Source organism: Saccharomyces cerevisiae, chromosome XI (assembly GCF_000146045.2).
Source record: "Saccharomyces cerevisiae S288C chromosome XI, complete sequence".
Taxonomy (NCBI): Eukaryota; Fungi; Ascomycota; class Saccharomycetes; order Saccharomycetales; family Saccharomycetaceae; genus Saccharomyces; species Saccharomyces cerevisiae.
The window spans coordinates 355,249-371,683 of NC_001143.9; the positions used below are offsets into that span (position 1 = coordinate 355,249).

Here is a 16,435-nt window from a genome sequence, read left to right on the forward strand (position 1 = left end):
TCCGAGATATGTATATTGTCCGAATTTTTTCATACTTTAATAGCTGGCCAGAGAAACCTTATAATTTTGTGGCTGCAAGCTATCGCGCTGTTCCTCTGTGACAGGCAACACAGAACAACTAACCGCCTGTCTTTTATGCCTGTACACTTCATTAAAATTTACCGTTTTCTTCCATTACAAGCGGGGACACTTTCCGTTTAAACCTGCAATATGTTGCAGGGCCTATCCACGCCAATTTACTGTGGCAGAAGTTACTGCAGTGGAAGAACTACCTTTTCCAGCATAGCCTCCGCCACCAAAAAATGCAGGTGCTGCGTTTTCTGGATACGTGGCTGGCCTTTAAAACGCATGGGAGGGACAGTATCTCACCGATTTGGTAATGCCGTGATGCAACCTCGAGGATCCGGTTTTCAAGAGCGGAAGTAAAAAACCGGGAAGATCTAATATTTCCTTATGCAGGTATTCTGTGACTAAAAAGTATAGAAGACTATTTTGCACCGCTCCCTGATTAGACTTCGTGCGATATTATTGATGGATATCGTCTTTATCTTTCCGTGGACCTAAAACGGCACCCCTTCGTCTAGGATAAACGCGGTCGGCTCTTTCGAAGACTAAAAAAGCAGCCACAATAACGTTACATGCAAAATCAGCCCACTCGAAGTTAGATACTGCGTAGACGGATTTGCACGATGCGATGATAAATATTAGGGACAGTGCGTGCCCACCCATAAGTTGCTGTAGAGCTTACAAATTGTAAAGACTAATTCCAATCGCACGCCCACCCCTCACGGGAATAAGTTAGAATGTTGCGGAATGAACGATAACTTCATATTAGGTAAAAGGGAAGAATGCAACGCTGCGGTCTACGGGCTTTTTTCTGCGAGACCAATTTTCTTCTTTTGTTTTTTTATTTCGATATTTAGTTTTCATGCAAACGGGTATTATTCTTGACAGGCCATTATGTAAGAGTGTGGAAACATAATTCTTGCACATACGACGTTTTCTTAACTGTTCCTGTTTCAAGTTACGGAAACGCCTGTGGCCCAGGTAGCGTAGGCAAAATCAAGCTCAGAATGGGTTACGTAATTATGACGTTTTCGAGTGCGAGGATGTCAGAAAGGAGAGCCAGAATTATATATATATGGATGCATCTCTCTGCATATAAAATTAATTTCCCTTTCGTACAGTTCCCTACTTTTTTTTCCCTCTTTCGTTTGCAAAAGAAGGCGGCCATACTCATTAAAAACCCCTCCCCATTTTTCCTTTTTTTTTTGTTTCCATATAGGAAGAACTCTACAGCTCGAACAATACATCAAATCAATCAAGCAGTCGCTCTCGTTCTATTGTGTGTTTCTCACCACCTTACATATCTCCCCTCAGTTCCCAGCCTATAACTTTGTGGTTCTCTTCTTTTCAACTTCTTCTTCTTGACATTATACTTTAATAAGACCATTACTTCTTTTTCTTTGCTGGAATTCATAATTCATTAAGCAGAAAATATGTACCATGTTCCTGAAATGAGGCTACATTACCCCCTGGTGAACACTCAATCTAACGCCGCAATAACACCCACCAGAAGTTACGACAATACCCTTCCTTCGTTTAACGAGCTATCACACCAGAGTACAATCAATCTTCCATTCGTCCAACGCGAAACTCCAAACGCATATGCTAATGTTGCCCAATTAGCTACGTCGCCAACTCAGGCTAAATCAGGGTATTATTGTCGCTATTATGCTGTGCCTTTTCCCACATATCCACAACAACCACAATCTCCATATCAACAAGCTGTACTTCCTTATGCCACCATTCCCAACAGCAATTTCCAACCATCTTCTTTCCCTGTGATGGCAGTGATGCCTCCAGAGGTTCAATTTGATGGATCATTCTTGAACACCTTACATCCTCACACAGAGTTGCCTCCAATCATTCAAAACACTAATGATACTAGCGTCGCACGTCCAAATAACCTTAAATCAATAGCAGCAGCGTCACCAACAGTGACAGCAACAACAAGAACACCTGGCGTCAGTTCAACGTCAGTTCTCAAACCACGCGTTATAACTACGATGTGGGAAGATGAGAATACTATCTGCTACCAAGTAGAGGCGAACGGTATATCAGTCGTGCGTAGGGCTGACAACAACATGATTAACGGCACCAAGTTGTTGAATGTCACGAAGATGACAAGGGGGAGAAGGGATGGAATATTAAGATCCGAGAAGGTTAGGGAAGTCGTGAAGATTGGCTCCATGCACCTCAAGGGTGTTTGGATTCCTTTCGAAAGGGCTTATATCCTGGCTCAACGTGAACAGATTCTAGATCATCTGTACCCGCTCTTCGTCAAAGATATAGAATCCATTGTTGATGCCAGAAAGCCCAGCAACAAGGCATCTTTGACCCCCAAATCTAGCCCTGCCCCCATCAAGCAAGAACCATCTGATAATAAACACGAAATTGCTACTGAAATTAAGCCGAAGAGTATTGATGCTTTATCGAATGGAGCATCTACTCAGGGTGCTGGCGAACTGCCCCACTTAAAAATCAACCATATCGATACTGAGGCCCAAACAAGTAGAGCAAAAAATGAATTATCATAAGCACATAACATAATCCGTTAACTCTTTGCTCTATGAACAAGAACCGAAGTTCTAGAAAGGCTGATAGGATTCGTACAATCATTTTTACGGTCGAACTTCTGTAGTTACTCGATATATAAATATAAATAACGGACATAAAAAAAAAAATTGTAACATTATAAATCATAAAATCATAATCATATCTATTTCTAACTTCTGACTATTGCGCAATTCGTTAGAGTCTTTCCACCACGTCGATTGGACAAATCTTTATCTGTCTACTTCTAATATACTGTACATCATACCTGTCTTTTTATGCTGCTATTGTGGAGGAACCGTCATCTTTTCGCGCGAAAAAACAATATGATGCCTTTTTGAAACATGTTATTATTTGATTTTTTAATGGCTTCTATTACGCGTCGTGGTTGGTGAACCTGGTACAAAATAAATAAAAAAACACCTGCTAAAAAATATCAAATAAAGTAAGGAAGGTAATACAAAAAGAGAGCGTTGGCTCGTGTTACACAAAAGCGGTTTCGAACACAATCAGAAGAAAACAACAAGGACTTTTTTGCAGCGCCAAAAAAAAGAAAAAAAAAACCAAGAGAACGAAAGCTTTATAATAGCCTTTTTTTTTTTTAGAAAACATGAACGGATCTCCCACTCCTAAGCGATATTCATCCAAATCTTCAAGGCTTTACGACGACTACTATAACATCCCGTATCAATATTCCAATCCGACTCCAATGAATAGAGACTATAATGACGTGGGGTCACGTATCAATGCAGATAAACTGGTACCAGAGGAATACAAACGGAATACAGAATTTATCAACAAAGCTGTCCAACAAAATAAAGAACTTAACTTCAAACTGAGAGAAAAGCAGAACGAAATATTCGAACTCAAGAAGATTGCAGAAACTCTGCGCTCAAAGCTCGAAAAATATGTTGACATTACCAAAAAGCTTGAAGACCAAAACCTCAACCTACAGATAAAAATAAGCGACCTAGAAAAGAAACTTTCTGACGCTAATTCTACTTTCAAAGAAATGAGATTCCCCAAGGTCAAGGACCCCATGGTAGATGACGACCCTGTCTCCGAAAATTATGATCAGATAAATGTACCAAAACACAGAGCACCGGATGCTACAGGTAATCCTCGTACAACTAACAAAGTCTCCAATACTTCAGACCAAGATAGCAGACTAAAAGCCATTGAAAGAACCCTCTCGGTCCTCACAAATTATGTTATGAGGTCAGAAGACGGTAATAACGACAGGATGTCACCCTTACCTTCTCCTTTAAATACGATATTGCCAATAAATAATCGTCTGAATTTTCAAGAGCCAAAGAGATATAATCCAACCGTTAAGGTAAATCCGTCTGATGACGATATCATGATGTATGAAAGTGCAGAGCTGAAGCGTGTCGAAGAAGAAATAGAGGAGCTAAAGAGAAAAATACTTGTTAGGAAAAAACATGACTTAAGAAAATTGTCTTTAAATAACCAACTCCAAGAGCTGCAAAGCATGATGGACGGTGATGACAATATAAAACTTGACAATGTTTCGAAGCATAATCATGCTACGCATCGTCATTCTTCCCAATCCAGTCGCGATTACTCACCCTCTTCGGATGCTTGCTTGGAGTGTTCTAATGATTTATACGAGAAAAATAGAGTCAAGCCTGAAAATAATATGTCAGAAACATTCGCAACTCCCACTCCCAATAATCGATGATGATTTAAAAAGCAGTTAAGGAGTATGGCGCATTCTTAAAGCGTTCTGTGTAATTACGGCAAAAAATTCCATCACAAAATAGAAAGTCTTTATTTTACTTTCCATTGTTATTTTCCAACAGAAGCCGGAAACGTAAAGGCCTTTTATATTAAGTGTTTTCTCATTATAGGATATATAATAAGAATTTGTAATTGTTACTTTTCTTTCAGTTTTCATTAACTACTTTAAACCTTAGAAAATACATTCCAATCCTACGAATAGACGTATAAGTAAGGATTAATGCTATCGGAAAGCAACTTAAATAACTATAAATGGTGGATGGTTAGTGTCATAATATCTTAATGAATATCGCTTTTGACGATATAGTACTAGCAATCTGCGGTTCCAATGGAATGGCGTAAACGCATAATAATGAAGTTGGAATAAAAATATGCTATACCAACAACTTTCATCTAAGTAGTCTTTATTTGACATATATATGTATATACACCGAACAATAGATTTACCGGTGCATTTCATTATCAACCTTTAGTAGTTTGGGGGGCAGTTTTCTGGGCAATACAAAGTTTACTTTTGATGGATTATATAAAAAAAGCCATATGGGGGCCAGACCCTAAGGAGCAACAGAGGAGAATCAGATCGGTCCTGAGGAAAAATGGTCGAAATATAGAGAAATCGTTGCGGGAACTCACAGTTTTGCAAAATAAAACCCAGCAGCTTATCAAGAAATCTGCAAAGAAGAACGATGTTAGGACAGTTCGACTATATGCAAAAGAACTGTACCAAATCAATAAACAATATGATAGAATGTACACTTCCAGAGCGCAGTTGGATTCTGTTCGAATGAAGATAGATGAAGCAATCAGAATGAACACTTTGTCAAATCAAATGGCTGACAGTGCGGGCTTAATGAGGGAGGTAAATTCATTGGTTAGACTACCTCAATTGAGAAATACGATGATTGAATTAGAAAAGGAACTTATGAAATCTGGGATTATAAGTGAAATGGTGGATGATACCATGGAGAGTGTTGGGGACGTAGGGGAAGAGATGGACGAAGCTGTTGATGAAGAAGTTAATAAGATAGTTGAACAATACACAAACGAGAAATTCAAGAATGTTGACCAAGTGCCAACCGTAGAATTAGCAGCCAATGAAGAAGAGCAAGAAATTCCGGATGAAAAAGTTGATGAGGAAGCAGATAGGATGGTAAATGAAATGCGTGAAAGGCTGAGAGCTTTGCAAAACTAGAGTGTTACTGTGACTGTACAAAGAAAATAAATAAATAAGTGAATAAATAATGGTACGAATAACACAGTAAAAAGGGCACCCGTTTTTAGTGTATGGAAAAAGTTGAGTGCTTTACCCTTTTTCCATGATGACCGTTGAAACATGTACGGACTATCAAGTAATAGTGAGGGTAAAGACAGTATATACACACTTCCTTTTATTTTCGTCTCATCTTGTATTTTCATTTGAAGGACGGAATATTTACTTTTCATGGCTTGTATTTTTACTCGATTCCAACTTTTTTTCAAGCTTATCAAATTCCTTTAATGCTATTTCTTGCTCAGGATCCATGATCTGAATCACTTCTTTCACTTCATCCACATAGTGCTTCAACATGGACTCAATACCGTACTTCAAAGTCACTTCACTAGAAGAGCATGAGGTACATGCACCTTGTAATCTTAAATAAACGGTTCCAGTCTTTGGATCCCACCCACGGTAATCGATATCACCGCCGTCCTCCAAGATGGCTGGTCTTATTCTTGTATCTATCAGCTCTTCAATCAATTCGCTGACCTCTTCATCTTCTTCGGTAAGTTCAAATTTGGGCATATTTATTTTGTAGCCACCTTCTCCTTCTTCTTCTTGGACAGCATGGAATTCTTTGGATATAACATCTTCACCGTAAGCAAGTTGCTTGGTTAACAAATCTATAATTTCAGGCTTGATACTATTCCAATGGACCATTCTGTCTTTATTAATAGTGAGAAAATCATCACCTATCATTAAAGACTCCACTCCTGGACACTGCAAAAAAATTTGCTGTGCTAACTTGGAATGGTTGATGAGGTTTTCATCAGTGTTCTTAATAACTATACTCTTGGAGCCACGCGTCTGTAGCATCTCGCCATCTGTGGAGAGAAATTTTAAAGCATTTTCATTTGGAGTTGTTAAAGTCTTAATATGAATTAATCTCTGAGAATTTAAGTAAAAAATCGGAGACTTCCCCAATTTAGCCACTGATTTGAACATTGTTAGTCAATTTCTTGCTTTTTTGCTTAGATTACGCTGAGAATGCCTTATGTATTCTAATTAGTCCGCTAAATACGCTTCTTTTTATAATGATTAATAAGCAATATTGTAAGTAGATCACTGAAATTCGGAAAACTTAAATTATTTATCACTTGATACGTTAGAAGGCTATTTCTACAATCACCAGGACTCCGCTAAGTGGTCCTATAGATTTGATGAAATGCCTGCTTTGACGGTCTTGATGATACAAGCTAACGCTTAGCATGTTACTATACTCAATGTACATTGTTTTATCCTCAAGAGACCGCAGACGTTTCAATTTTGTGTTTAAAAGAACAATGGACAGTATATACGTAGTGCCAATTTTCTTCTATGGTGTATTATGCGCATTGAACATTGTAATATCCGTAATGTTGAACATAATTTGGGAATTGCTTCCGAATCTTCAACCTTCATGTATACCTCTTTTCGGCTAGAGTGTGGTACTTTAATTACTGCTTAGTTGTTTTGCCCGATTTAGATATTGCACCCGTGCACGTCACACATAAGCTTGGTCTTTTAAATAGTGTGTGAAAAAACGAACTTGAAGAAAAAGATAGAGCAAGATATATATAGGAGTAGGAATAGGGAGAGTGGAAAAAAAAACTTAGCCTCAAACTAATAGTCAAGAGGATCAACTATTCTGTTCAGGTTTTGCAGGTTAAAAATTGAAATAGAATATTTTCTCGGTAATTTCAAGAAACAGCTGGTAAAAAGGCAGTAAATTTACAGAAACTAAGAGTGTAAGGGCACAATGAGAGTATATCAGTTTTGCCGACCTTTCCAATTATTCACCTGCTTCTTATGCTACCTTCTAGTGTTCGTAAAAGCTAACAAGGAAAAGATAAGTCAAAAGAATTATCAAGTATGCGCAGGTATGTATTCCAAAGAAGATTGGAAGGGCAAAATAGACCCGTTTATATCATTCAATCTTAAAAAAATAAGTGGATTGAGTGATGAGTCTGATCCAGGCTTAGTCGTTGCAATCTATGATTTCCAAGACTTTGAGCACTTAGGTGTGCAATTGCCGGATGAAGAAATGTATTATATTTGTGATGATTATGCAATTGATATCGGGATTTGTGAAGAGGAGAATCGTGATGAGTTTATTGTTCAAGATGTTGTATATGATCCATATACTTCCACAAATAGATCTTTGGCCAATCCAATCATGACGTTTTCTCAAAATGAGGTCGGCCTTCATGATACTAGATACCCAATAAAAGAAACCGGATTTTATTGTGTTACTGCGTTCAGATCATCGACGTCTACCAAGTTCAACGCTGTGGTGAATTTCAGGAATGCTTATGGTCAGCTTGCGGGCACCGAGATCAACAAATTGCCACTATATGGTCTTTTGGCGGTCGCATACGTTGTGGCGATGGCGTTATATTCCTTCGCCTTCTGGAAGCACAAGCATGAATTGTTACCATTACAAAAGTATTTGCTGGCCTTTTTTGTATTTTTAACCGCAGAAACCATATTTGTATGGGCTTACTATGATTTGAAAAATGAAAAAGGTGATACTGCGGGAATAAAAGTTTATATGGTGTTCTTGTCGATATTGACGGCTGGTAAAGTTACATTTTCATTTTTCCTATTATTGATTATCGCTTTGGGCTACGGTATCGTGTACCCTAAGTTGAATAAAACGTTGATGAGGCGTTGCCAAATGTATGGTGCGTTAACTTATGCAATTTGCATTGGATTTTTGATCCAAAGTTATTTGACCGACATGGAGGCACCATCTCCACTAATCTTGATCACCTTGATTCCTATGGCGCTTGCATTAATCATATTTTACTACATGATTATTAGATCCATGACAAAAACAGTTATCTATTTGAAAGAGCAAAGGCAGATCGTAAAATTGAACATGTACAAGAAGCTACTATACATCATTTATGCGTCCTTTTTGAGTGTACTAGCTGGTAGTATAGTTTCGTCATTTATTTACGTTGGCATGAACACTATTGATATGATTGAGAAGAACTGGAGGTCAAGGTTCTTCGTTACTGATTTCTGGCCTACGTTAGTGTATTTCATTGTTTTCGTTACCATCGCGTTCTTATGGAGACCAACAGATACTTCATACATGCTAGCCGCATCCCAACAACTACCCACAGACCCAGAAAATGTCGCGGACTTTGACTTGGGCGATTTGCAATCGTTTGACGATCAAGATGACGCAAGTATCATCACTGGTGAGCGTGGCATAGACGAGGATGACCTCAATTTGAATTTTACTGATGATGAAGAAGGACACGATAATGTAAATAACCATAGCCAAGGCCACGGGCCAGTGTCTCCCTCTCCAACAAAATAACGCTACCTCCAGCAGATTTGATTAGGTGATGAGACAAATAGTTTCTTCGAGGGCAGTCACGAAATGTTTACAAGCGAAAAGAAAGAAATTATGAACCATATGCACTTCTGTTCAATGCGATGTGAATATGAATATGAATATAAATATGAATATAAATAAATAAATAAATAAATGCGTTGCACGTTTCTTTTCATTTATTTGTGCGTGCTTTTACCTGTTTATAACTGTAGTCACCAAAGCTATGCTATACTCTAGACCTAACTTTTTCGTTTTGTATTTATTTAGCCGCTCGCTGGAGTTTTTTTTTTTTCGGTGATAAGATGATTTATATCAAACCGAAACAAGCGAAAAGTTTCTGTTCATCGACTATAAAATGGAAGAGAAAATTGGTCCATAGACTTTTCATGTGTACTTGTTTATGAGAAGAGACGCAGGAAGACCAGAAGTGAGGAATTCCCTTTGTTCAAGGATGAACAACGAAGCCAGATAACGTAAGGTTGCGCGCTGCATCAGTGCTAACCTTATTAGCTTTCTCTGGCTTTTTCGGTCTTTCCTATGTAACATAACATGTATATTCTATTTGTTTATGATGAGACCACGTCCTTAGTGACAATGCTATAAACCCAGCTCTTCGATTCGTTTTTAATGAAAGGGAGAAGATTTTTTTGTCAAACGCTCTGAGTAATAGAATATACATGCGACAACATTTGTAGTTACTTGTCTTACGCTTCCTAGGGAACGGATCATCCGAGTAGAATATCATTTTACGGGATCACTTTATTCGGTGTGATTGCTCGTTAAGCCGCACGACCATTTTATGGGCACGCTTCCGCAAGTTGGTTCTTTCATCAGAAGCTTTACCACGATTGGCAAGTCATGTAGCATGTGCGCTAACATCGTTTATCGTTTTCTGTGACGTGGCTTATGAGCACCAGAGACGAATAATCAACAGTACATCAAACAAAAGCTACGTCACCTCACCAATAATCCGAGCTTCTTGAAATGGCAGGTATTGGATTCATAAAATATGTCGCTGCTTTGTGCATTTTCCTTTAGTTTTTTCCTTTTTTTTCATGTAGCTAACTAAGCAAGACGATTATGGGAAGGGACCTTTTAAGGAAAAACAGGAAAAAAAAATAGTAGCAACTAGTAAAAATTCAAAAAATAAAAAAAGTCAAAATAAGAACACATCAGTTAGGAACCGTGCTTGGAGTTTTGAGACTGGAGTATTGTCCATCCAACATATTCTGCTCTTTCACCATAGACTTCGTTGGAAATCGCCTCTCCCTTGTACTATATTGTGCAGAACCGTTCCCGCAATTTTCATTGGTGCAATAATAACACGCTTCTTCGATTCTCACATTTGTCAAGAAGCTGTACTCTTCTCTCAAACTCCAATATATTTCAAATTATGAACGAGCTGAACACTGTTTCGACTAACTCCAGTGACTCCACCAAGAACGGTGGTACATCCAATAGTCCCGACGATATGGACTCCGCAGCAGCAGCAAGTCACGCAATAAAGAAAAGAACAAAGGCCTCCCGGGCCTGCGATCAGTGTCGTAAAAAGAAGATTAAATGTGACTACAAAGATGAAAAGGGGGTCTGCTCAAACTGCCAAAGGAATGGAGACCGTTGTAGTTTTGATAGGGTTCCTTTGAAAAGGGGACCCTCGAAAGGCTATACGAGGAGCACCAGCCATCCAAGGACTAACGAAATACAAGACCACAATAACTCAAGGTCGTATAATACGTTTGATAATAGTAACAATACCCTGAATAATAATACGGGCAATAGCGGCGACAACGGTATAAACAGTAACACAGTTCCAAGTACCCCTTCGAGATCTAATTCAGTTTTATTGCCCCCACTGACACAGTACATTCCCCAGGCTGGTGGCATTCCTCCTAGTTTCCAAAATCCAGCGATACAATCAACTATGCCCGCGGGTAATATTGGCCAACAGCAGTTTTGGAAAGTGCCCTACCATGAGTTTCAACACCAAAGAAAAGGATCTATCGATTCTTTGCAAAGTGATATATCGGTAAGAACATTAAATCCCAACGAGCAGTTGTCTTATAACACCGTTCAACAGTCTCCCATAACGAATAAACATACTAATGATTCTGGAAATGCAAACGGAAGTGTCACCGGCTCAGGCAGTGCCTCTGGTAGTGGTGGTTATTGGTCCTTTATAAGAACTTCTGGTTTACTAGCTCCTACTGATGATCATAATGGGGAACAGACAAGAAGATCAAGTTCCATACCTTCTTTGCTACGAAATACTTCAAATTCTCTTTTACTAGGTGGCCAGCCTCAGCTTCCCCCACCTCAGCAACAATCGCAGCCACAAGCACACCAACAAAAGTTGCAACAAGGACAGAACCTATACTCGTATTCTCAATTTTCCCAGCAGCAACCGTACAACCCATCGATATCATCTTTTGGCCAGTTCGCTGCTAATGGTTTTCATTCTAGACAAGGATCAGTCGCCAGCGAGGCTATGTCTCCCAGTGCACCTGCCATGTTTACTAGCACATCTACAAACCCCGTAAATGTTGCACAGCAAACACAAAGACCTCAAGGACAGCAGGTACCGCAATTTTCATCTGAGTTGGATGGAAATAAAAGGCGACAATCAGCCCCCGTATCAGTAACATTATCCACGGACAGGCTGAATGGTAATGAGAATAATAATGGTGAAATTAACAACAATAATGGCAGCAATAATAGCGGTTCTTCTAAGGATACATCTCAACATTCCCAAGAATCTGTAACTACACCAGCGGCTTTGGAAGCATCCAGCCCTGGATCAACGCCACAGAGAAGTACAAAAAAACGCAGAAAAAGTTACGTATCTAAGAAGACAAAACCAAAGAGAGATTCATCTATATCTATAACATCGAAAGATTCTGCTCACCCAATGACCACTTCATCAACTATCGCGTATGGACAGATATCCGATGTAGATCTAATAGACACCTACTATGAGTTCATACATGTAGGATTTCCGATCATACCTTTAAACAAAACGACCTTGACCAGTGACTTATTGTTAGTTAACACACAGCCAATTTCCAATATACACGAAGTCAATTCATATGTTATTTTGTGGTTTAGAAATTCATTGGAATTGTTAGTTCGTGTTGCTCTGAAACAAAAGCCAGGTGGCAAGTTTTTCGATAATATTGTTGGCGTGGCTTTGTCGCCAAGTAATGACAACAACAAAGCTGGGTTCACTACAGCCACGGCAAGGGATGATGCTGAAAAAACAAGACGTGATTCACATAATGAAGTACAGGATACTTTGGAAGTGCAAAGCGTTTTTATTGCCGCCCTCAATGAATGTTTCCAAAAAATCGTGGATATTCATCCCAAATTCAGAGAAAACAACGACCAAATTTCGCCGAAGATCAAAGTCATTTATTTATCTACTTTTATTCTTTTAAATTACATTTTGGCATTTGTTGGATACGATAACTCATTTGTACTTGGAATGTCGGTGACAATTTTTAACGAATTTAAATTATACAAACTTCTATTATTTCCGGAGCCGGATATAAATGATGTGAAGCCTCCAGTTGATGAAGAGGTCAGCACTGGTAATGGGAATACAAAAACGTCCGAATTTGAAATTGGATCTGAAAGTGCTGGGCATATGAATCCATCCAATTCACCAAATTCCATGGACGAAAACATTAGTCACTATTCAGTGTTGTTTAAAAGATTATACGTTTTGCTTTCAGTGTTTGATTCTTTACAAAGCTGTGCATTCGGTGGTCCCAAGCTATTAAACATTTCCATCCAAGGTTCTACAGAAAGATTTTTTTCTAATGATTTGGGCTCAAAATGGTGCCTGGAACAAAGCCAATTGAGACTGAAAAGCGTCTTGCAAAGCTTGAAATTGGGTGAATTGATGAGTGAGCTTACCAGGAATAGAATATCAATGAACGGCAATAGGAAGCCTGGGTTCGATATTACGAACTCGTCTTCACTCTTATCGGAATATGTGGAAACTCAACCTCTATCCGTAGCACAGTTATTTTGCAAGCTATTAATTGGCAAACACAATTTCATCAATTGCTTATTATCATTATACGATTCAGAAGCAGGAGTCTATTCAGATTTGACATTGGATTTGAGTTCGAAAATAGCAGACTCTCTGTGCTCATTGATATCAATAATTTTGCAAGTATTGACGTTGATATTAAGACTGAATCCTACGAACAGTATTGATTTTAATTATAGACCACCGAACCCACCCGCTAATAATCCGACAGTGCAAGAGGGCCCATCTGCTATGGGCTCGTCTCCAGTCGCTGGGAACCTTAGCGCTGCACCTCCATCGGAGGGGAATCCAGATTTTTACAAGAAATTACTAGGCCTGAAACAAGACACTGGCACTATCCTTTCAGACCTTTGCCGGGGGATAATTTCCCCCTTTGCTATTGCTATCCTGCACGAGGTCTACAACATCACTGAACTGGTCAAGCAGATGCCTACATCACTCATTAGCATTATGATGACGGCAACTACAACGCAGAATACTCAGGACACCAAGAAGTCGCAGGACCTGGTCATGAAGCTGTCAAACTCGATGAATGAAGTAGTTCAAATCACCAGCGTGCTGACAATGATCAAGCCATTCAAGATCTTCGAGCACGAGCTTAATAAGCCCATAATGTCCCTGACAGGAGGACTTTCGTCCACGACCAGAAACGACGTCATGTGGCCAAAGTCGGGCCAAGGCCTCCGCGAGTCATCAGTCATGAAGACATTGCTTGATGAACGCCGTACTTCTGGTACACAACCGACAACGGCGCCAGTAGCCGCAGAGGAACCCAGGCTTGAGAACGTTGCCCTGGAAAATTTCGTTAGTATCGGCTGGAAGCTGTTGGACGATTCCGAGTTAGGCTGGTATTGACAGGTAACTATGCTCCCTTCTCCTGTAGGTCAGGTTCTCCCTTCTCCTCAGGCAGAAATTCGCGTAAAGAACTACCATGCAATGAATGACCAATTTAAGTAAAACACATAAATAATACTTACTTACACATATACACACTAGCTGTTTTAACCTGTAACAATACTGCCTTGTCAGAGTGCGCACGGCCTTTTACTCTGGTGCTCCACCATCTTCCACGGTATTCGAGAGTCGCCAAGCTCAGGGGCGCATGCAGACAATGGGCGGGGAGCACCTTCTTCTTTCACAGCTAAAGGGGTCTTTCTTTCTCCTACTTTTGGCATACTTTTTCAGGGGCAGAAGTCCTTATTACGCACGTTGCTACCGCCGGCTTGCTGTTACACCTGGTGCCATCACTATTGCCATTGCCATTGCTACAGATTCAATTCCGGCGCTTGCAAAGTCCAAAGTTCTGGTGTCGGTTTGTTCTCACACAGATCCCTGTACAGCGTCTTGTAACCTGATCCCCTTCCCCCGCCCCTTCTCGAACAGCCTGACGCGCTTCCTCTTTTGTTTGGGCTCGGCCCGTTTTTGCATTTCCTTTCCCTGTTTTGGATTGAGTATATAAATCTAAACAAACAACAAAGTTCTTCCAGCAGGTACCATGAGATTGAAGTTACGGTTTTAGGAGTTGGAGATTCAATTTCTGGTTCTTTCCACATCAGCAACGTTAAAAGGCCTAGTCCTCTTCCGATTATATAATATAACTTCCACAGCAAGTGTACCATAACATAATAATGTCCACTAAGAAGCACACCAAAACACATTCCACTTATGCATTCGAGAGCAACACAAACAGCGTTGCTGCCTCACAAATGAGAAACGCCTTAAACAAGTTGGCGGACTCTAGTAAACTTGACGATGCTGCTCGCGCTAAGTTTGAGAACGAACTGGATTCGTTTTTCACGCTTTTCAGGAGATATTTGGTAGAGAAGTCTTCTAGAACCACCTTGGAATGGGACAAGATCAAGTCTCCCAACCCGGATGAAGTGGTTAAGTATGAAATTATTTCTCAGCAGCCCGAGAATGTCTCAAACCTTTCCAAATTGGCTGTTTTGAAGTTGAACGGTGGGCTGGGTACCTCCATGGGCTGCGTTGGCCCTAAATCTGTTATTGAAGTGAGAGAGGGAAACACCTTTTTGGATTTGTCTGTTCGTCAAATTGAATACTTGAACAGACAGTACGATAGCGACGTGCCATTGTTATTGATGAATTCTTTCAACACTGACAAGGATACGGAACACTTGATTAAGAAGTATTCCGCTAACAGAATCAGAATCAGATCTTTCAATCAATCCAGGTTCCCAAGAGTCTACAAGGATTCTTTATTGCCTGTCCCCACCGAATACGATTCTCCACTGGATGCTTGGTATCCACCAGGTCACGGTGATTTGTTTGAATCTTTACACGTATCTGGTGAACTGGATGCCTTAATTGCCCAAGGAAGAGAAATATTATTTGTTTCTAACGGTGACAACTTGGGTGCTACCGTCGACTTAAAAATTTTAAACCACATGATCGAGACTGGTGCCGAATATATAATGGAATTGACTGATAAGACCAGAGCCGATGTTAAAGGTGGTACTTTGATTTCTTACGATGGTCAAGTCCGTTTATTGGAAGTCGCCCAAGTTCCAAAAGAACACATTGACGAATTCAAAAATATCAGAAAGTTTACCAACTTCAACACGAATAACTTATGGATCAATCTGAAAGCAGTAAAGAGGTTGATCGAATCGAGCAATTTGGAGATGGAAATCATTCCAAACCAAAAAACTATAACAAGAGACGGTCATGAAATTAATGTCTTACAATTAGAAACCGCTTGTGGTGCTGCTATCAGGCATTTTGATGGTGCTCACGGTGTTGTCGTTCCAAGATCAAGATTCTTGCCTGTCAAGACCTGTTCCGATTTGTTGCTGGTTAAATCAGATCTATTCCGTCTGGAACACGGTTCTTTGAAGTTAGACCCATCCCGTTTTGGTCCAAACCCATTAATCAAGTTGGGCTCGCATTTCAAAAAGGTTTCTGGTTTTAACGCAAGAATCCCTCACATCCCAAAAATCGTCGAGCTAGATCATTTGACCATCACTGGTAACGTCTTTTTAGGTAAAGATGTCACTTTGAGGGGTACTGTCATCATCGTTTGCTCCGACGGTCATAAAATCGATATTCCAAACGGCTCCATATTGGAAAATGTTGTCGTTACTGGTAATTTGCAAATCTTGGAACATTGAAGGTGCGGCTTGCAATCCCTTTTTTACTTTCAATTCTCCGTTAGGTTATTTATTCTACTACACGCAGTTTTTTTTTTTCAATGGGTTATATATCTCTAATATATACACATTTATATGTTTAGACTTATACAGAAGCAAAAAAAAATGCAAAAGAAGCTTAGTGTTCATAATTCTTCACTCACGTCATGTTATATATTTGTTAAGCGTAGCTTCAGTATATATAGAGATTTTCCTTTGGCGGGGTAAGGGTCTGTGAACTTTAGGGAAATAGAATAAACGTAAGTTAAAGGTGA

The 16,435-nt window shown here is 39.6% G+C and overlaps 9 protein-coding genes and 1 non-coding gene across 10 annotated transcripts; 9 read left to right on the forward strand and 1 right to left on the reverse strand.

Annotated features, from left to right (window-relative positions):
• Positions 1 to 1,073: 1,073 nt before the first annotated feature.
• On the forward strand, positions 1,074 to 1,394 carry MMO1 (Mmo1p; the record flags this gene model as incomplete). The annotated part of the gene is made up of 1 exon (NM_001270755.1): positions 1,074 to 1,394. One exon carries the CDS (start codon positions 1,074 to 1,076, stop codon positions 1,392 to 1,394), a length of 321 nt encoding a protein of 106 aa, NP_001257684.1.
• Positions 1,395 to 1,499: 105 nt separating this feature from the next.
• PHD1 (Phd1p) lies at positions 1,500 to 2,600 on the forward strand (the record flags this gene model as incomplete). Its single annotated transcript, NM_001179609.1, has 1 exon — positions 1,500 to 2,600. One exon carries the CDS (start codon positions 1,500 to 1,502, stop codon positions 2,598 to 2,600), a length of 1,101 nt encoding a protein of 366 aa, NP_012881.1.
• A 626-nt stretch (positions 2,601 to 3,226) lies between these two features.
• SPC42 (Spc42p) lies at positions 3,227 to 4,318 on the forward strand (the record flags this gene model as incomplete). The annotated part of the gene is made up of 1 exon (NM_001179608.3): positions 3,227 to 4,318. The coding sequence occupies one exon, from the start codon at positions 3,227 to 3,229 to the stop codon at positions 4,316 to 4,318; it is 1,092 nt and encodes a 363-aa protein (NP_012882.3).
• A 576-nt stretch (positions 4,319 to 4,894) lies between these two features.
• VPS24 (ESCRT-III subunit protein VPS24) lies at positions 4,895 to 5,569 on the forward strand (the record flags this gene model as incomplete). Its single annotated transcript, NM_001179607.1, has 1 exon — positions 4,895 to 5,569. The coding sequence occupies one exon, from the start codon at positions 4,895 to 4,897 to the stop codon at positions 5,567 to 5,569; it is 675 nt and encodes a 224-aa protein (NP_012883.1).
• A 240-nt stretch (positions 5,570 to 5,809) lies between these two features.
• NFU1 (Nfu1p) lies at positions 5,810 to 6,580 on the reverse strand (the record flags this gene model as incomplete). The annotated part of the gene is made up of 1 exon (NM_001179606.3): positions 5,810 to 6,580. One exon carries the CDS (start codon positions 6,578 to 6,580, stop codon positions 5,810 to 5,812), a length of 771 nt encoding a protein of 256 aa, NP_012884.3.
• Positions 6,581 to 7,373: 793 nt separating this feature from the next.
• PTM1 (Ptm1p) lies at positions 7,374 to 8,945 on the forward strand (the record flags this gene model as incomplete). The annotated part of the gene is made up of 1 exon (NM_001179605.1): positions 7,374 to 8,945. One exon carries the CDS (start codon positions 7,374 to 7,376, stop codon positions 8,943 to 8,945), a length of 1,572 nt encoding a protein of 523 aa, NP_012885.2.
• Positions 8,946 to 9,527: 582 nt separating this feature from the next.
• Positions 9,528 to 9,628, forward strand: SNR69. The gene has a single exon (NR_132201.1). It is a non-coding gene; the product is annotated as an SNR69 (small nucleolar RNA).
• A 728-nt stretch (positions 9,629 to 10,356) lies between these two features.
• On the forward strand, positions 10,357 to 13,869 carry RGT1 (Rgt1p; the record flags this gene model as incomplete). The annotated part of the gene is made up of 1 exon (NM_001179604.3): positions 10,357 to 13,869. One exon carries the CDS (start codon positions 10,357 to 10,359, stop codon positions 13,867 to 13,869), a length of 3,513 nt encoding a protein of 1,170 aa, NP_012886.3.
• Positions 13,870 to 14,116: 247 nt separating this feature from the next.
• On the forward strand, positions 14,117 to 14,473 carry AIM26 (Aim26p; the record flags this gene model as incomplete). The annotated part of the gene is made up of 1 exon (NM_001179603.1): positions 14,117 to 14,473. The coding sequence occupies one exon, from the start codon at positions 14,117 to 14,119 to the stop codon at positions 14,471 to 14,473; it is 357 nt and encodes a 118-aa protein (NP_012887.1).
• Positions 14,474 to 14,642: 169 nt separating this feature from the next.
• Positions 14,643 to 16,142, forward strand: UGP1 (UTP glucose-1-phosphate uridylyltransferase; the record flags this gene model as incomplete). The annotated part of the gene is made up of 1 exon (NM_001179601.3): positions 14,643 to 16,142. One exon carries the CDS (start codon positions 14,643 to 14,645, stop codon positions 16,140 to 16,142), a length of 1,500 nt encoding a protein of 499 aa, NP_012889.3.
• Between the last annotated feature and the right edge of the window lie 293 nt (positions 16,143 to 16,435).